Here is a 17,782-nt window from a genome sequence, read left to right as displayed (position 1 = left end):
AAGCAGTGTCTGCACGCGCCTGCCAAAGCCGCAAATATTGGTTGGTGCTTTTATTATGTACACACTATGCACGCAGGGCTTGGGCAAGCTGCAGTGTGGCTACTTTGATGTGCACAATATGCTAGACATGGCCTCGTTGTATGTTACGTCTATGCTTCGCTCCAGGTCTATTTCTCTCTGGATCTGCTCCCTGGTGATGCGTATGTTGTATTTGATTACTTTTAATATGGCTACTTCTATTCGGTTCAGCTTCTTTATGCTCACAATGTCCTTGTCTACCTCTTCAAGGTTTCTTAGAGAGAAATCGTTCCAGTACTTCTTGAATATTATGCAGGAGGTGAAGAATATCTCCAAAGACGTGTACTGCGGAAGCATGCCTATTACGATGCTGCTGCATATTTTTGCGCATATGACCTCCACCAGGGTGAACCTAAGAAGCACGCTCGCTTTGTCCAGAAGAACCTCCAGCGCCACGTGTTTTCTTTGCTTGTAGTACAGCTCCAGCAGAGCGCTGTGCAAAATAAGGTTTTTCACCATACTGCACTTTTTTTCTCCCATTCTCTCTGCATATCTAGAAAACAATGGCACTTATCATTAGCTTAATTAGTAAAGTGTATTTTTAATATAGCTGCATGCGCTGCCATTTTTTAGAGAATTCGGCAATTTAAAATATAGACATTTAAGAACCTTCCAAGAGCGCTATCCATTAGCACATATTGGGCCAAGGCGCGCCCCCACAGGCTTGCATAAAGCATCCAGATCATCAAAAGAGGGTTTTGGGTTATTTTTGTTTCCAAGCAGTAGGCGCATAAATACGCAGATTTTCCAAACAGGCATGCACATTTTATTAAAAGAAGACCTAGAGAGAGAGGCCCTTGCAGATATAGGGCAGAAGCTGCTGCAGGAGAAGAAAATCGCTGTGGTCACGCTGGCAGGCGGAAGCGGGTCAAGGCTTGGATATGACAAGCCCAAGGGAACGTTTGTGCTGGAAACCGCGCGCTCCCCAAGGCTGTCTCTTTTCCAGAGACAGGCAAAGCAGATCATTCCGGCAGGCATGCCATGGGTCCTTATGGTGTCAAACGAGACTATGCACGAGACAATTGAGCATCTGCAGAAAAAAGTGCTTTCAGAGCAAGACGAGGTTTTTGTGATTGTGCAGCAGGACGTGGAGGCCTTGGACCTAAACAACCGAAGCCTGCTTCTTGACGCAAACAACGCCCCAATAACTGTTCCCAACGGAAATGGGTGTGTGTTCAAAGCGCTTAGGGCAGGGGCGCACATATGTGTCAGAAAAAGCGCAATATCACACAAAAACACGTCTATTGTAGAAAGGCTATCTGGCGTTAAGTACTTCAACGTTGTGTCGGTGGACAACGTGCTTGTGAAAATAGGGGATCCTGTAATGGCAGGGTACGCACAAACGCACAGCCTGGAGGTGACCAGCGCAGGGATACCCGAGCCGGAAAACAAAAAAATGGGCGTCTTTGAGGTTGTGAAAAACAAGATTGCAGTGAGAGAGTACACATATGACAGCTCGGACAGCCAGCCTGTTGTAAATGCGAAAGGAGCCAAGCTTTCCAACATTGCAAACCATCTCATAAGCAAGGAGTACATCCAAAGCATCTCTGTTGAGGACATCCCGCAGCACGAGGCCATAAAGAAAATACCGTGCAAGGCAAACATGCATCCAACCGCTCCGAATGCGATAAAGCGAGAGCTGTTTATTTTCGATGGATTCCAATGGGCGCAGAACCATGGTGTTGTGGAGTACGAGCAGAGCGCGTACGAAGGCCTGAAAAACAAGGAAGGAGACGCGGACAGCGTGAAAACATGCATACAGGCACTGGACATGCAGTGAGCAAGGGCAGCTGGGAATTCCCCTAAGAAGGCCCAAAAACTTGACTGAAAAGCCTGCTGGGCCTAAGGGGCAGCTATGCGAATAAAGAGCTTGCATATAAACTGTACTTGGATTCGGACTTTCATTTTTAATGCGGGATATGTCCCAGGTGTTTGACAGCAGCACATGCACTGCTTTGGGCAGGGTCTGCATTGCCACGGAAAGGGCGCTTCTGCTGCTTTGGAGCCTGCTGCGCAGTGAAGCCCTGCCTCTTAAAAAAACACAATACACAACGCTTTCCAGCTTCGCTGTAGGCAGCGGCTTGGCACACTCCAGAAAAGCTATAGAGCCAGCTTTTTTGTTTTTGGCTAAACAAGAAAGCGCAGCGAACAGCCTCAAAGGCGTGTCGGGTATTTATTTGGGAAAAAATTTACAGACATGGACATAAGCAATAACTTGCGGCAACTAAAGTTCATGAAGATTCCAGAAAAGCCAGAAGAAAACAGAAGAGAAACCCTGGGCACGTGGCTTCTTCGAGAAATATCCCAAAAGAATCAAGCAAAAAGATCAAACAGTTTTAATTAACGCCTTAGTTCGCATCCACCCACATCCAAGCATCCTCTTCCTTCACCCCGCGCAATACCCGTGTGATTCGGATGTTTTGGTTCAATAAAATTCTGTTGCATAAAACCATCCACTCTAAGCTACTTAAGACAGGAAACTCTTTCCGGACTTCTTTAATGGTGTCGAGCGGAAGCGCGTTTTTGCTCTTTTTGTGGATTCTGCATATTAAGAAGTCTCTGTATTTGGCTATTTTCTTCTTCTTGAGATGTATGAGATGAAGCATAAATATAACCACACCAAGCGCGACAAGAGCTGCTAGCCCTAACATCACCAGCTTGAATAACAGTCTAAAGGCCCACCCCACCACACTATGGGCTATAGACAGAATGGACTTCGAGCTCTTACGCGTATCTGACTCGCTGGGCAATGCTTTTTCAGCCTTTGCTTCCTGCTCGGCTTTCGCTTTGGCTTCCTGCTCGGCCCTCTCCCTGGCCTCTCCCTCAGCCTTCACTCTAGCCTCCTGCTGAGCCTTTGCTTTAGCTTCTTTCTCTGCCCTCTCCCTGGCTTCCTGTTCTGCTTTTGCTTTAGCTTCTTGCTCAGCCTTTGCTTTAGCTTCCTTCTCCGCCTTCACTCTAGCTTCCTGTTCAGCCCTCTCCCTGGCCTCCTTCTCAGCTTTTGCTTTGGCTTCTTGCTCTGCCTTCACCCTAGCCTCCTGTTCAGCTTTTTCTTTGGCTTTTTGCTCTGCCTTTGCTTTAGCTTCTTTCTCAGCCTTTGCTTTAGCCTCCTGTTCTGCCTTTGCTTTAGCTTCTTGTTCAGCCTTTGCTTTAGCTTCTTTCTCAGCTTTTTCTTTGGCTTCTTGCTCCGCCTTTGCTTTAGCTTCCTTTTCGGCCCTCTCCCTGGCCTCCTGTTCAGCTTTTACTTTGGCTTCTTGCTCTGCCTTAGCTTTAGCTTCTTGCTCCGCCTTTGCTTTAGCTTCCTGTTCAGCCCTCTCCCTGGCCTCCTTCTCAGCTTTTGCTTTGGCTTCTTGCTCAGCTCTTTTCCTTTGAATCGCCTCCATGTGGGCCTGCTTGGCAGCTTCTTCTTTTTTTGCCTGCAGCTCTTTCTCTGCCGCCTGCTTTGCTAGCTCGATCTTTTCGTGAAAAGAGCCTTTTTCCGGCTTGGGCTCTCCTTTTTTGGTCACATAGTCCTTTATGCTCTGAGCAATTTCAAGAGCACCCGCTCTGTTCACGTAAAACGCATACACCGCCATCATAGAAAGCATGGCCCCTGCCACGCCTAGTATCAACATTCTGCTTGGGGTTTTTATCAGTTCCATTAGTTGTGTGTATTTTCTTCTGCTGTTTATCTCTTTTGTTGCCGTGTTTTCGTTTTTATTTATTTGTCGTGGCATCGCATCTTTTTTAGTAGTTTTTGCTTGTAGGTCTACAGCTTTCGGCACTTGGCCCTGCGCCTTTTTGAAGGCGCCGCTGTGCGAAATAGCCACCGTCTCTGTCTTCTCCTCTATGTGCAAAACATTCGCGGCTTCTGTTTTTTCCTTTGGGTGCGGGCCTTCCTGCGCCCTCTTGGCCGCCCCCCGCACAGGCTTTTTCACAGACTCCTGTGCAGCTTCAAGAGTTGGCTCCGCGCCGGGCTCGGGCTCAGTCCTTTGCTTTTTCTGGCTTTTTGCTGGAGTCTTTCGTTTTTTGTCGGAACTGGCCGCGTCCTTCTTTTTCTGGGTCTCCATCTCTTTAAGAAGCTTTACCACCTCGCTTTGCTTGCTCTCTATTTGTTTCTTGTTTTTTTTGAATATGCCCACTAGCTCTTTCTTGCTGCTTTCAGCCGTGACATTGCAAATGTGCAGGCTGTTCAGTATAGCACATATCTCTACCTTTGTCAGCCTGTTCGGATCTTTCGCTTTCCTTGTTATTTGGACCATGCGAATAAACAAATGCAAAAACCAAATGAATAAAATGACAAAAAGGACTAAAATGATGATCTAGATGCAATTAAAAAATCAATTAAAATTGATTGAATTTTTGGCACACAGGCATTCCCCAGGCATGGGCTTGCGCCGAGCAGTGCCGATCTGTTTTTTTGCGCGTGTCAGTCCTGTCCAGAAAGCTTCTCTAGAAAACACGTGCAGCCTTCTTTCTAAATACATCGGCACGCCATGGGGCTTCTATATGCCTGCAAAAATGTTTGTTCTTCCGTGCAAAGCAGCACGCGCCGCCGGGCGCATGCCAAAACGTGTGCTGTCTTCTCCCGGCAAAGGCAGAGCACGCGTGGAACTGGTGATACTTTTTTTCCTTTATTTTTTTGCAGCAAATGCAAGTTATTATTACGTCCAGTAACTCAAAACTGACACATGAAACAAAAGAGCTTCTTGTGGACATAGAGGGGATTTTTCCCGGGGCAACGCCCATTCCCCGAAAAAACAGAAAGTTCAGCGACTTTCTGAAGGAGGAGGCAACAGAGGACGAAGTCATGGTCATCCGGCTGGACCAAGTGGACTCTGTCAGAAGAAGGCTTCTCTTCATCAAGAAAGACGCAAAAAACAACATAACGACAAGCACGTACTCCATTGTGTCGTATACGCTTTCAAGGCGGCTGAATGGGGCAGTTGACTCGGGACACATGCCGGAAATAACTTTGACAAACTTTGACGAAACAGAAAACGACGTGCGGTTTGTCAAGGACATTGAAGACGCCTTCAGCACGGAAGACCCAGACTTTGAGGGCAGGCAGGTGGTGTCCTTTACGAAAAAGCGAGGGTTCATTCTGTGCAGAAAGCACCGGTACATCATAAGGCTGCCGGAGAACGCTGCAAAGGAGGAAGTTGTAAGGCTGGACGAAATAGGGCCGCGGCTCTCTCTGAAGCTGCAGATGGTAGACGTAAACGAAAACTACATTTTCAGACACACAAAAAACATAAAGCTAAAGGACTAGGCAGAGCCTGCAAATCTATTGGAGAGGCGCAGGTGAGCTGTATTTTGATCGCTGCCCCCTTTTCTGAAACAAAGAAGAGCGCTGACATTTTTGATGGGCAAGCCCACCAATGCGAAGGCGCCGGAAAGAAAAAGAAAAATACTAGTGGAGTCTATGCCCCTTTATCTAAAAAAAACAGGGATAGAGATAATTTGTGCCTCGCATTTTTTGATCTTGCTCACACTAAATAAGGAAAGAAAAATAGAAAAATAAAGATGAACAAGAAAGTTGCATTGTTTCTAACAACTGGGCTAGTTGCGATAGGATTTGTGTTTGCTGCAGAGCCTGCAGCAGGAAAAGAAGGAGCAGAGGCTGGTGCAGAAAAGCCAAAGAAGAAGGGGGTTTTTTCTAGGCTTGCTGCCTACTTTGGCAGTTTTTTCTCAAAGAAAAATGGTGAAAGCGATGAAGATCACTCTGAAGTGCATGTCGGCGGAGGAGCAACTGGGGCTATTAGGGTAGAGAACGCTCCGAAGGCGCAGCAAGAAGCTAAGAAGAACAGCGAGAATCCTGCGAATTCCTCAGAAAAAGACACTGCTAAGGAAGGCAAGGCTGGAAAAGCGGGTGAAGCTGAAAAGCCAGAAGATAAAGCTGAAAAGCCGGAAGATAAATCTGAAAAATCGGAAGATAAGGCGGAAAAATCGGAAGATAAGGCCGGAAAAAAAGATGAGGCTGGAAAAAAAGATGAGGCTGGAAAAAAAGATGAGGCTGGAAAAGAAGGTGAGGCTGGAAACGAGAAAGAAAAGAAGGAAGGTGCAGAGGCCGAGGAAGAGAAGGAGGAAAGTGCAGGAGCCGAAAAGAATTCAAAGTAGACACTGTGTGATATTTGCAAGTAAGACATGTGCGAATTTGCCAAAACAACACACCAAGCAGGCTTTGCATGTGCAATGTATGATGAAATAAAGTATCCATTGGTCGGTTTTTTCTAAAGATGATTGGAAGGTGCACACTTATAATTATAAAGGCATTTTGGACAGAGGAGGCACCAAAATGAGAGCAGCAAAAATATTTTGGGCCACAAGCGCCCTTTGGATGTGCAAAGCGCTGTCTGCGCGAAGACATGCAGACGCGGCAAAGAGCCGCCAGCAAATTCGAGCCACGGGAAACATACTGCAGATCAACGTGTAGCCCGGGGCATATGAAGGCGAAAGGAAACACACGCTGTGGCCTGTTGCCAGACACAGGCTGCGCCAGAGCGCTTTTTGGAGCCAAGAGGTTAAAAGTAAAATGTAGTGTGAACCACTATCCCGCACTATTAAGCGTATTGTGATTGAAGAATTGCACACGCCTTGAATAGTCTACCGTGGGAACTAGACAAGGTCTCTTTTATATGCGAATGCAATGTGAGAACATGTGCACATGAGCGCACTCTATTGCAGAGAGACATAAAGAATTCTGCTTACATTCGCAGGGGATAAAAATATTTACGCTTTTATACTTATGCAGGGTATAAATGCGCTTTATTTTTACCCCCCTGGCGTAAAGCTCTGGCTACTTATTTATAACACTCCTCCGCTGATGATGATACTGTTTGTGCTTATGCGTGATGACACTATATATATAACTACAACGGTTACTGAAGCATTTTATACGAATCTCCTGAAAATAAATTCTTTCTTCCTTCCTCTTTGGCAGGCTTCTATTTATTCCCCGGACATTTTATTTTTATGAAGCACGTTACAGACTACATTGAGTTTAAGGGACTGGATGTTTACAGCACGTACGTGTATGACAACGGGAAAAGAACAGGGTGTGTCCGCATAGGCGACTGCAGTGTGCCAACAACTGGCACGTTTGGAGTGTCCATGCACGGAGGCATGCTGGTTCTGTGCAACTACCAAAACATTGCGCTTGCAGGCGTTGCCAAGAACGAAGACGGGAGCACCTCCGTCCAGATACAGAGGGTTTTTGAAACACACGAAATAAACTATGCACACACGATACGCGGTGACACTCTGTATGCAACCGGGCAAGGCGCGTACACAGAAACAAACATGCGCACAGGCGCCATGAAAAGGCATCCATATTTCTGCAGCGAAGAGCAGTGCATGCACGAGGTTCTGGCAATTGCAGCAAGCGACGCATGCATATACATTGGATGCGATTTGGGGAACTTTGCCTGCATAGACGCCGCCACGCACCAGGTGCTGTACACGCGGTCCTTCAGCGGCGGGGTCACCTGGATAAAGCTGAACCCAAGAGGCTATGCAGAGGGAAGCGTGGAAGTAGGGACATATGCCGGAGAGTATGTGGTTTTTGTGGGGCAGGAGGAAGTTGCAAGGAAGGCTCTGGGCAGCATCATATGGCGAATATACCCTGTCGAAGCGGCTGGCGCTGCCTACAACATAGTGGCGCAGTCGTACGACGGCGTGTCTCTGTTCACAGAGGGCATGGAGCTTGTAAAAAACGTGCCAACAGACGATCTTGTGTACGCGGTTCGCATGGACAGCAAGAGCAGCATTGCAACTGGGTACAACTACTATGCAGGAACCACGGTGCACATCAGCGCCGGCCCTGTCCAGGAGCTGCCTAGTGCAGAAAAGCCGAAATAAAGCCTATGTGCAGCAAGCTTTCTTGGTGGGAAAGCCTGCGCCAGAGCCCATGTCCCATCTTTTTGATGTTTATGCACTAGTATCAAATGATGCCGTTTGTGAAAAATATTAATATTTTCCTTCTTTACTCAATAATCTTTGATGTGCATCGCTGTTATCAAAAATGATCATCTAGTAAAATATATAAGTGGCGTGAAAATTTACTGCCATGCGTGCATACCAAAGAGAAAAGGGAAGTATTGAGTTAATTTTAAAAACATTTGGCTTAGTTGTGTTTGCCGCAGCCCAATTGGTGCTGGGCGCACAGAGCCAAGGAGTTCAGCTTGGCGAGGATCTGATGGATTACCAAAACCAGAGAGACCTCGCAAACATTTTGAACGAGCTGAGAAATGGGTCGGAAATTGCACGAAATTTGGTGTCCTCATTTGCGCAGGCAAACGAAGATGCAAAGAAAAAAGAGGAGCTAGAACAGAGTCTTGAGTCGCAGGCCTCTAGAGAGAACGCAGCGAGCGCAGCTGTGAACTACTCGGAAGGCGTGTTTGCGCCCAAGGACGGCATAGCCTCTGCGCCCAGAACAGCCGAGTCTGAGGATGCTGAGGCAATACAGGAGTCACTTGCCGAGCTGCAAAAGGGTATTCTTAACGCAAAAAACTGTGGCGTGTGCTGCGCCTGTAAGAGAAAGACGGCGCTCAACCTTGGCCTAAAAATAGGCTCGCACTGCTGCTCATATGTTATCCGCGAGATAGAGAGGATTCTGAATAAGCACAGCCAAACTGCACAGCGTGTAGACGCGACAACGGACAGCATCTCCAGAGTGTTGGATGGCCTGTTTAAAGGAGCTGACACTGCGGCGTCTTCCTTCGAAGTTACAGACATGGTCAAGAGAATTATGGACCTGCCCTCGGAGAGGATGGTGCTTAAGGTATACCTTGCAATCCTGCTGGATTCAATTATGTTTGACCTTTGCAACAACCAAAACTGCGCACTGTGCAAGGCGCTTTACCAGTATGACAGCTTTTCCATTTACAGAGTGGTGCGCGCAACCAGCGTGTTTGGCCAGAGCAAGGACACGTTGGGCACAAACCTGGGAAGGCTTTCCTCCGGCTTGAAGTCTGTCAAGGACGCATGCATGCTGTTTAATGGGCTCCAGCGAGTGTTTATGCTGCTGAGGCTCAACTCGGGCATCTTCTCCCTAAGGTCCATGAACGAGAGCTTGGGCGTGTCAAACACCGGGGCAGATGTCAATGCCCGGTTTATGCTGAACACTTTCAACCTGGCGGTTGTGCTGAACAGCACAGACATGATGTACTACTTCATGCAGGCAAATGGAAGCCTTATTCCCATTCCAAATGTGGACAACATGAACTTGGGCTTGTACAATATGGTGAGCTCTGCAGGAATCGACTGGCAGGGCGCTGTAAACTCGCAGCTGCGGCTCTACGAAAACGCCGGAACGACCGCGTATGCCGAACAGCCAGATGTGGTTAGCTTTCTGCAGAACGATGGCTTATTTATTGGTACCCCACGCAACGTGGAGGTAAAGGTTACGCACACAATACCTGTGCAGAATTTGCAAACAGCGCGCCAGAAGAGGTCAGTCCCTGTGACGGCAATTTCTTCTGCCAAAGCAGTTCCCTTGGCTGAGCAAGCGCCGCAGTTTATGCAGGGAGTTAGCCCGCTTACCATCGGCCCTACTTCGATTGGAAACGTTTTAGTAGCGCCTGTCCAGCAGCCGTGCCCAAGCGTTTGCAAAAAAATCGAACAGCTTTCAAAGAGCGGGTCTATATATGGCTGCCAGAAGACAAATAAGCTTTCTGGCATGGCTGATAACCTAGCGTTGGCTTTGGCTTCTGGAAACACCGCGCCTCCCGAGGTGGTGGCGCAGCCTGGCATACTAAAGAAATCTACTGAAAAGAAGACCGTTCAGTTTGCAAGACCTCCGCAGGTACGCGCTACTAGAGCAGCTATGCCCTGCAGCGCTGCAAAGTCTGTGAGCTACACGCAGATGTATGTTCCGCAGCAGGCTCCTGTTGTTGCGCCTCAGTGCAGCATGAAGATGCCGTATGAGAACATTTCTGTCCCTGTTGTTTCTGGGCTGGCCGCTCCGACAATGCAGGCCCAGCCCGTGTTTACACACGCGCCGAGTGTGCAGAGATCTGCTGCTCCTTTGAACCCCACCGTGATTAGTTCTACTCCAAACAACTCCACGTATGGGTTCCATTGAGGAGTGTAAATGAATAAATGAAACTCGGATAACTTTTGCTCTGCTCTGTGCCAATTTTGGAACAAGGTGCATATGGGCCCTTCTATTGCTGGGCATGCTGCTTGGCAGCTCTTTTTCTGCGTGCCTTTTTGGCCGGCTTGCATTTTGGCGTGCCCCAGCACGCGCATGGCTGTAGCCTTTTTAAAGCTTTCCTGCAAGCAAGGCGCCTTTATGAAAATAGAAAAGCGTGCAAAATAAGTTCTCTGCCATGCATTTTATAAGCTTTTTTTTGCAAGTGAATTTGGACTTCAGAAAAAGGCCAGGAAGGGGCTGGTCTGCATGGTGATTTGTGGGCTTCCACAGCCGCTGTCTAAAGGAAGGCCGCATGCCTCTTCTGTCTATGCGCTTAGAATTGATCGGTGGATGCGCCGGGCTCAGCTCGTAAACACAAGCCATGCTGTTAGCTTCGGTTTCCTGTGAAATTTAAATTTATTTGTAAGGCAGCAGCTGGGAGAATGTGTGCTTGGGCGCTGCCTTTTCTGTTATATGCGCACGGCCCGGAATTTCTATATTTCCACTGCTGCGCTGCTTCTTTGGCCTGCCCGGGCTTTTGTCCGGATGCTCAGACGCGCAGAATGCCCGTTTTTTAGCGGGAATGCGCGGCTTGCTCTGCAGGGTGTGCAGCCGTTTGCTTCCTGGAAGGTTCTAGATCCATCTGGCGCGGAGGCCTGCATTTTGTGTGTGTTTGGGCGCTTGGCCGCACAATGTTCCGGATGTTTCCATACAGCCAAATATATATAAATACGAGGCTTATTTTTTTTTTATGAAAATCCTTTCCATTGACTTAGGGAGTTACAAAGCGGTGGTTGCATCTTCTGATACTTCAGCGGGAGAAATAATTCTGAGCAAAGCCGGGGGAAGAAGCACAAAAATGGCAGTTGACTACAGAGGAAAAGTACGAACATTCGGAAATGTGAACGTAACGTGCAAGGAAAGAGAAAAGGTGGCTGAAAACATCCGAAAAGAGATAGAGGAGCTTGCAGAAGAGATAAAGAACAAGAGCAAGTGCCTGGGAAAGGTCAGCCTGCCTGCGCAGTCTCATGTATATGGGCTGCTGAACAGCCTGATCACGCACTACGCGACATCAAAAAACGTTCCTTTGAGCGACATAGAGGTAGAAATTGTGGTGCCAGAGACATACACCCAGCTGCACAAAGCCATCCTTGCAAAAATAGTGTGGATGATCTGCCCCAAGATAGCGGTGGAGTGCATTTCGGACTCAATGGCCCTCTCCGCATACTATCTCAGCAGGAGGTCGACCGAGGAGAAGGTGTTTGTTGTTTTTGTTGACGTGGGCGACCAAAAGACAACAGTTACCTCGGCGTGCATCCACAGCGGCGGAATACAGATCAACCAACGGCGGACTGTTCCGGTTGGCGGAATGCAGATCACAGAGATGATTTTCCGCAAGATATACAAGGAAATAGACCCGAAAATACCAGATCTGTTTGACGAGCGCGAGTTCAGGGTCAGAAACCTGAAAAAAATAGAATGGATAAAAGGCGCTATTGTGGGCCTGCCCTCCGTGTCCACGCAGGTGGACGTGTCGTACGACAGGTCGGTTGGGGTGACCATAACCCGAAGCGACCTCCAGCAGCTGGAGGCCGTGTTTGAGCCCGTGCAGACCGAGCTGCAGGCTGTGTTCCAGAGCATGCTTGAGACAAAGGCGCTTTTAGAGAAGGAGGAGGGCGCTGAGAACCCGATGCGCATAGAGGTGGAGCTGGTAGGCGGCTCTTCAAAGATCCCTCTGGTAGAAGCAATGGTGCACGCTGCCACAGGGTGCAAGCCGGAAGTGCACTTGAATGCAGACGAGTCGGTTGCCCTTGGAGGCGTGTATCGGAGGCTTATGGAGAGCCCCTTCCACCGGTTTAGATACGATCCTCTGATAAAGGACATTCTTTCGGAGAAGTACTACATCCTGGTCGAGGATGCAAAGACCCGCGCCAGAGTAATGAACCTGTTTGACACAGGGTGCCGGTTCCTGAAGGAAACAAAGTCTAGAATCCAAGGAAAAAAGTATGACAAATCCATAGTTTTGGAGCAGCCCCCCAGAAAGAACGTCAAAATATCCAAGATCACGGAGACCACGGAAATAACAATGTACTGCGGAGACTATCCCGTTTACAGGCTTTTGCGGAAAGCTCCTGCAGAACCGAGCGCGGAAAACACCGACGACACACAGAAAGCGCCGGCCGAAAAGAAAACCGTCAGTTTGGTTGTGAGCCTGAATGCAACCGGAGGAGTCGACATATCCTCGGAGGATCTAGAAGTTGTTGACGTTCTCGGCGAAGTAAACATGGAAAAGCTTCGGCTTGCAGAGAACGCGCAAATAAGGAAGGAGAATGCAGCGATTGAAATAGAGGGAACGCTAAACACGCTGCAGGCTGGCATCTTCAGAGCAATTGAGCTGCTTTCTGACGAGCTGGGCAGCCTTCCTATTGTGGAAGAAGGGGTCGTTGACGCCCTCTGGGAGTACTCCCAGATGGTGGAGGATCTTGCTGGCTCTGCCCGGACAATGCAGGAAGTAAACGACTTCAAGGAGAAGGCAGCCAAGCAGTTTGACCCAACCCTGAGCCATGACTGGGATGCGTACGCAGAAAAGCTCACTGCAGAGGCATCAAAGGCGCACTCGGTGGAGATTGTGCAGCCAGCATACCCGGGCGTGTTTGGCCTTTTCTGTGTGAAAACCCAGGTTGAAAAGCTGGCCCAGCAGGAGCTTGACAGGAAGGAAAAAATTCGAAAGTACCAGGAGCAGGAGAAGCTGCAAAGGGAGCAGGAGATGAAAGAGAAGGAGGAGCGGGCGATGAAAGAGCAGCAAGAGGCTGAGAAGCCAGAGGCGACAGAAACCTCGGAATAAATTAAAGAGTGCATGCATTTGGAGAGCCGCAGCATGCGCCTGCCCGAAAAATGGATGCGCATAGCTCTATGGCCATTTGGAGGACGCTATGCCCCGGATGGGCTTTACAATGCTTTCGTGTAAGAACCTAGACCGTTCTTATAAATAAACCCTTGACAAATAACTGCGGCCATTTACATTCTGTCTTTACGCCCGCACGGGCTTGCGCCTGGGCGCGCACTCTTTTTGCATGCAAAAGCGCGCCGTTCACACAAGCGCCAAAACATATCAGAAATCAAATTAGCACAGCACAGAAAGTGCTCCATCAATGTTTACGCCTTAGGAAATATTGGGCTGCGGCCGGAATGAAAGCTCTTCTGGCGGCATGGGCCTGCCCTGCGCGATGCATAGAAAGGCCAGCATGCAGCCTGGCACGCTGCTGCATAAGCCCCGAAAAAGTCCCAGCCAGGCGGATGCCCGCGGTAGCTCAAGCTGCGCAGACACACAGCGAATATGTTGCGCAAAAGCCGCCTGGCGCGGCATAGAAAAACAGCACATCGTGTTAATGTATTTATTGACCATCTATGCGCATTTCCGCAGCTTCCGCTTTGCATTAGACGTGTTTTTATTCTTTGCCTGGGCCTTCACTAGAAAGTAATCACCTCGTAAGGGCTCTGTTGTTTCCTTGGAATAAGGCCACGGGTATGATGACCTCCACTAGTTATTTGCTTTGGGTCCTTTTCCAGCAGCTTCTTGATTCCATACAGAGAGACCGAAAAGGTCAAGCCAAGTATCATAAACAAAGAGATAACCGCAACCGTGTCGGCTTTGCTGGAAGCCAGCTCAACCCTCTCCTCTTCCACACACAAGGCATATCCCAGTAAAAGTACAATGAGAAATAGCATTGCTCTCCACTGGAAACACCAAATAAATAGAAAGGCTGCGACACTGTTTTATGTCTGTGCGATATCTCATTCAGTTTAAAACAAACTTGTCCATGAGAATATAGCAGCATATCCCAAAGAAAAGACCAAACGCGCCCAGAAACAGAATTTCCTCCTTGAACTGTTTTGTTTTTTTCTTTTGCAGCGATGCTTCTGCTTTTTTCATCTCCTCGGAAATTTTCTCCTGGCTCCGCTTCACCTTGCAGAGCTTCCCGTCCGACTCTGCAAGCTTCTTCGCTGCGTGCGTTGTCGTGGCACACTGCTTTTTTATCTCCTCTTCGGTTCCTGCAAGTTCTGCCTCATGCTTTTCCTCCTTGCCCTCGGACTCCTTGATGAACCTCTTTTGGAGCTCCCTCCTTAGCTCAATTTGATCCTCCTCTGGAAACTTCCCCCGCACTATTCGGCTTATTATTGCATGCTTGCTCTTCTTCAGCTCGCTGATTTCAAGCTCTTTTATTTCCTTAAGGATCTCTTCTTTTCCCTCGCTCTTCATTATTTTTTTGAATAAAATGGGGACTTATGCCGCACTTTACTCCAATGGTTTGATGATCACTCTTCTGTTTCGGGTGGGCGCCCTTTCTTGCGCATTCCAGCACCCTCCAGCATGCGTTCGGCTCCCTGTCAAGCGCCTGCAGCTTTCCATATTATTGGTTGATTCTGCGGCCCATGCCGAGGCGTCTCCAGGCGCCCTGCGCTGGGCTGTTTCCCTGAAGAAGGCCCCACTGCCAGACGCTGTAGTGGCTTGCGCTACTCGGCCGCTTAAGCATGCATGAAAGCAGTTGAATAAAAATAATAACCGACTGCAAAAGTCTGCCGGAGTAAAGAGCAGCCGAGGTGCAATTTCGGGCTATTGTGCAATAAAAACGGGCGCAAGCATAGAAACTCTGGCCGAAAATTTGCACCCAGCCTGCCCTCTCTTCGCTGGGCCTTGCAACTTCCAAGCCAAAAATGCATGCTGCGGCCGGTATCTGTTATGTCCCGTTAAAATTATATATATGTTTACGGATCTGAAATTTTTTAGTGATGAAAATGCAAACTAGAATGCATGCAATGATATTTATGCTGATGTTACTGCGCCTTGCGAGCGGAGCCACAGAAATATGCCCAAGTGTTACGAGAATAGGCGAGCAATCCATGGAGATGTCGCATAGGCTGTACTCGGAAGACTCTGACGAGTCCACTGGAGAATATGCCCCCGCCAAGCTCACTTGGCCAGGGGAATTCGAAGAGATGTCTTTCAACTCTGAAGAACAGTTATACAGCTTTTACATGAGCAGCCCGGATGTGTGTCAGAGCGAAAAAGCACCCAACAAAAGAAACGGCCAGGAGATGCAAAGCGATGTTAATCTTTCTGAAAACACTAGAGAATCGCTTGAAGCTTCCAGCACCCCCCTGCCCGTACAGAGCCAGAAGTACGATAAAGCAACAATCCACACCAGCAGAAACATTGTCTTTATTCTGTTCTTCACGGGTACATACACGCTCATTCTGATCGGCCTGCTGTTTATGAACAACCAGCGCTTCTACAACTACAACATACAAATGCACAAGTACATTGAGTCTGAGTCTTCGCTACAGAAGACTGGGGCCTTTCTGAAGTATCTGATTTTCCTTCCTGTTTTTGGATGGAGAATGCTCAAAGAGCTCTTGTATGGCTCGGAGAAACCAACCAGCACGGTAGTGTCTTTCTGCGTTCTTCCGTTGCTTGTTCTGATGCTGTTTACTTCAGAGTTCATATACAAAATGGACTGTGCATCTATGCCCACCCTTTTGCAGATACTTATGCTTGTGCTGCACATCATTTCAGTGGCATACTTGGCCATACTTGGAGACGGCACGTTCAAGTACATAAGCAGAGGCCCGGCTTTTAATAATATTTCGGTTCTGGCCACTGCGTCTGCCATTGTTATCCTGCACTCTGTGCATACCCTGCTCATCATGACACTCCCCGAGTCGTATGCATTTTGCGCACAGTACATATACTGCACGGCAATAGCCGCCTTCTTCTTTGGCGGAGTCATTGGAATGGGCGTGCTCGTGAAAATACACAAATGGATTTCCAGAAAGCACGTTTCCTCGGACTCGGAGCGCGAGTTTTCTGGAAAAACCCCTAAGTATACGGGGTGGCCCAGAACTACCCTCTACATCTCCATGAGTCTAGGAGTGCTTTCCAGCGCAGGGTTTATTTTCGTGGCCTGGTTTGGCTCCATGTACATGCAAAGCATTAACATCGCTGTGTTTATGTGGATTTTTGCCAAAGCCCGCGAGATCTTCGCGTATGTTAACGGAGAAAAAATCATTTCTGTCGTGAGCCAAAGAATAAGTGCTTTACTAAGCACAAAGCAGGCTCTTTTGCTATAACAGTGCGGCGTTGCACAAAGCCAGCATGTCTTTCTATGCACGGGCGTGCTCTAATAAATTTTAAAATAGCATACATTCCGTGTTTTCTGTTTTGCGCTGCTTTCACTTCATGCATGCAGAAATTGGCTGCACCGGCTGCCTCTCTGCTGAATCCGCACTCTTCCAGCCTGCTTATGCGCGTGCCTTCGCGGCAGCTTGAATTCGGCCAGGCTATCAGACGCCTGCACTTTTCTGTATATTCAATTGTTTTTGCTTTATTTGTAAATAATGGCAATACTCAAGACAGGACCTATAAGACCGCAATCTGGCAGAAGGCTCATAGCTGAATACACGCAGCTGAAAAGCGACCCAGACAGCAGCTGGTTTGAAATCGACCCAGAGCCAGCGAACTTCATTCCGTTTGCAGACGGCGATGTAGAGTACTTCAAGAAGTGGGAAATAACCATTTACGGGTTCAAGGACACAATATACGAGGGGTATGTTTTAAAGGCAGACATATACTTCCCAACAGACTACCCGCTGTCTCCCCCCAGGGTCATGTTCACCACAAAGATGTACCACCCAAACATCTACAATGACGGACGCGTCTGCATATCCATTCTGCACACTGCGCAAACAGACCCACTCTCCGGAGAGCTGGACACAGAACAATGGACGCCGGTTCTCTCTGTTAGAACGATTCTTCTGTCAATTATGCTGCTTTTGAACGAGCCTAATCCAGACTCCCCGGCCAATTTAGACGCCTCCCTTCACTTCCGAAGAGACAGAAAAGACTATGAGGAGTACGTTAAAATGAAGGTTCTCTCCACCTACAAAAAGAAGGAAGAGAAAAGCACGTGCTAGGAATATAATAAAATAGTTATTTATTTGGCATTTTCATGAAGAGTCTTAAGAAGGAGATAAAGGAGGAGGCAGCCAGCATAAGCAGCCGAATAAAGAAAAACTCCGTCAGCGTAGCCCTTATCCAGACAAGCGAGCCCATTGTAAACATTCCAGACGAAATACCGACCCAGCACGTTATTAAGCTGCTGCAGCAGCTCAAAAATAAAAAATGAGCGAAGAGGCAGAGAAGTACAAAAAAAGAATAGCAAACGCCATTAAAACCATAGGAAATATATTCGGGTATGAGGTAGAGCTGAAGGAGGAGAACAAGATAGTTCTGAGGTCTCTGTATGCCTTTGACGAGGAAGATATATTTATTCTGCAAATTAGCGAAAAGGGAATAAGCGTGGAAAGAAACGCATACTTGAAAAAGTTTGAAAAGGAGCGGGCCTTGTACTTAGACCAGGGAAAGTCAATTGGCGCCTTCCTGTCCGCAGTCACGCTTTCGCTGTTTGAGCAGAGCACGTTTCAATAAATAGCATACTTAGACTTCTGCGCAGCTGTTCCCAGCTCTACGCGCTGCAAACGCGCAAAAAGCCCAAAATCTGCTCTGGTGCAGAGCCAGTGCTTTGAGGCTACCTT

The 17,782-nt window shown here is 48.1% G+C and overlaps 15 protein-coding genes across 15 annotated transcripts; 11 read left to right on the top strand and 4 right to left on the bottom strand.

Moving 5' to 3' along the window:
- Positions 1-99: 99 nt before the first annotated feature.
- Positions 100-558, bottom strand: NEMAJ01_1138 (uncharacterized protein; the record flags this gene model as incomplete). The annotated part of the gene is made up of 1 exon (XM_047914976.1): positions 100-558. One exon carries the CDS (start codon positions 556-558, stop codon positions 100-102), a length of 459 nt encoding a protein of 152 aa, XP_047770933.1.
- Positions 559-835: 277 nt separating this feature from the next.
- On the top strand, positions 836-1,858 carry NEMAJ01_1137 (UDP-N-acetylglucosamine/UDP-N-acetylgalactosamine diphosphorylase; the record flags this gene model as incomplete). The annotated part of the gene is made up of 1 exon (XM_047914975.1): positions 836-1,858. One exon carries the CDS (start codon positions 836-838, stop codon positions 1,856-1,858), a length of 1,023 nt encoding a protein of 340 aa, XP_047770932.1.
- A 417-nt stretch (positions 1,859-2,275) lies between these two features.
- NEMAJ01_1008 (uncharacterized protein) lies at positions 2,276-2,422 on the top strand (the record flags this gene model as incomplete). Its single annotated transcript, XM_047914846.1, has 1 exon — positions 2,276-2,422. One exon carries the CDS (start codon positions 2,276-2,278, stop codon positions 2,420-2,422), a length of 147 nt encoding a protein of 48 aa, XP_047770803.1.
- Positions 2,423-2,426: 4 nt separating this feature from the next.
- On the bottom strand, positions 2,427-4,316 carry NEMAJ01_1136 (uncharacterized protein; the record flags this gene model as incomplete). Its single annotated transcript, XM_047914974.1, has 1 exon — positions 2,427-4,316. The coding sequence occupies one exon, from the start codon at positions 4,314-4,316 to the stop codon at positions 2,427-2,429; it is 1,890 nt and encodes a 629-aa protein (XP_047770931.1).
- A 389-nt stretch (positions 4,317-4,705) lies between these two features.
- Positions 4,706-5,326, top strand: NEMAJ01_1135 (ribosome production factor 1; the record flags this gene model as incomplete). The annotated part of the gene is made up of 1 exon (XM_047914973.1): positions 4,706-5,326. One exon carries the CDS (start codon positions 4,706-4,708, stop codon positions 5,324-5,326), a length of 621 nt encoding a protein of 206 aa, XP_047770930.1.
- A 254-nt stretch (positions 5,327-5,580) lies between these two features.
- On the top strand, positions 5,581-6,174 carry NEMAJ01_1134 (uncharacterized protein; the record flags this gene model as incomplete). Its single annotated transcript, XM_047914972.1, has 1 exon — positions 5,581-6,174. The coding sequence occupies one exon, from the start codon at positions 5,581-5,583 to the stop codon at positions 6,172-6,174; it is 594 nt and encodes a 197-aa protein (XP_047770929.1).
- An 855-nt stretch (positions 6,175-7,029) lies between these two features.
- Positions 7,030-7,914, top strand: NEMAJ01_1133 (uncharacterized protein; the record flags this gene model as incomplete). Its single annotated transcript, XM_047914971.1, has 1 exon — positions 7,030-7,914. The coding sequence occupies one exon, from the start codon at positions 7,030-7,032 to the stop codon at positions 7,912-7,914; it is 885 nt and encodes a 294-aa protein (XP_047770928.1).
- Positions 7,915-8,122: 208 nt separating this feature from the next.
- Positions 8,123-10,138, top strand: NEMAJ01_1132 (uncharacterized protein; the record flags this gene model as incomplete). The annotated part of the gene is made up of 1 exon (XM_047914970.1): positions 8,123-10,138. One exon carries the CDS (start codon positions 8,123-8,125, stop codon positions 10,136-10,138), a length of 2,016 nt encoding a protein of 671 aa, XP_047770927.1.
- Positions 10,139-10,940: 802 nt separating this feature from the next.
- Positions 10,941-13,034, top strand: NEMAJ01_1131 (uncharacterized protein; the record flags this gene model as incomplete). The annotated part of the gene is made up of 1 exon (XM_047914969.1): positions 10,941-13,034. One exon carries the CDS (start codon positions 10,941-10,943, stop codon positions 13,032-13,034), a length of 2,094 nt encoding a protein of 697 aa, XP_047770926.1.
- A 626-nt stretch (positions 13,035-13,660) lies between these two features.
- NEMAJ01_1007 (uncharacterized protein) lies at positions 13,661-13,918 on the bottom strand (the record flags this gene model as incomplete). The annotated part of the gene is made up of 1 exon (XM_047914845.1): positions 13,661-13,918. The coding sequence occupies one exon, from the start codon at positions 13,916-13,918 to the stop codon at positions 13,661-13,663; it is 258 nt and encodes an 85-aa protein (XP_047770802.1).
- Positions 13,919-13,988: 70 nt separating this feature from the next.
- On the bottom strand, positions 13,989-14,450 carry NEMAJ01_1130 (uncharacterized protein; the record flags this gene model as incomplete). The annotated part of the gene is made up of 1 exon (XM_047914968.1): positions 13,989-14,450. One exon carries the CDS (start codon positions 14,448-14,450, stop codon positions 13,989-13,991), a length of 462 nt encoding a protein of 153 aa, XP_047770925.1.
- Positions 14,451-14,980: 530 nt separating this feature from the next.
- Positions 14,981-16,318, top strand: NEMAJ01_1129 (uncharacterized protein; the record flags this gene model as incomplete). The annotated part of the gene is made up of 1 exon (XM_047914967.1): positions 14,981-16,318. One exon carries the CDS (start codon positions 14,981-14,983, stop codon positions 16,316-16,318), a length of 1,338 nt encoding a protein of 445 aa, XP_047770924.1.
- A 267-nt stretch (positions 16,319-16,585) lies between these two features.
- On the top strand, positions 16,586-17,161 carry NEMAJ01_1128 (ubiquitin-conjugating enzyme E2 R; the record flags this gene model as incomplete). Its single annotated transcript, XM_047914966.1, has 1 exon — positions 16,586-17,161. The coding sequence occupies one exon, from the start codon at positions 16,586-16,588 to the stop codon at positions 17,159-17,161; it is 576 nt and encodes a 191-aa protein (XP_047770923.1).
- Positions 17,162-17,196: 35 nt separating this feature from the next.
- On the top strand, positions 17,197-17,373 carry NEMAJ01_1006 (uncharacterized protein; the record flags this gene model as incomplete). The annotated part of the gene is made up of 1 exon (XM_047914844.1): positions 17,197-17,373. The coding sequence occupies one exon, from the start codon at positions 17,197-17,199 to the stop codon at positions 17,371-17,373; it is 177 nt and encodes a 58-aa protein (XP_047770801.1).
- NEMAJ01_1127 (uncharacterized protein) lies at positions 17,370-17,675 on the top strand (the record flags this gene model as incomplete). The annotated part of the gene is made up of 1 exon (XM_047914965.1): positions 17,370-17,675. One exon carries the CDS (start codon positions 17,370-17,372, stop codon positions 17,673-17,675), a length of 306 nt encoding a protein of 101 aa, XP_047770922.1.
- Between the last annotated feature and the right edge of the window lie 107 nt (positions 17,676-17,782).

This window comes from Nematocida major (genome assembly GCF_021653875.1).
Source record: "Nematocida major strain JUm2507 chromosome Unknown 2360, whole genome shotgun sequence".
Lineage (NCBI taxonomy): Eukaryota > Fungi > Microsporidia > Nematocida > Nematocida major.
This window is presented reverse-complemented; position numbering and strand designations above follow the sequence as displayed.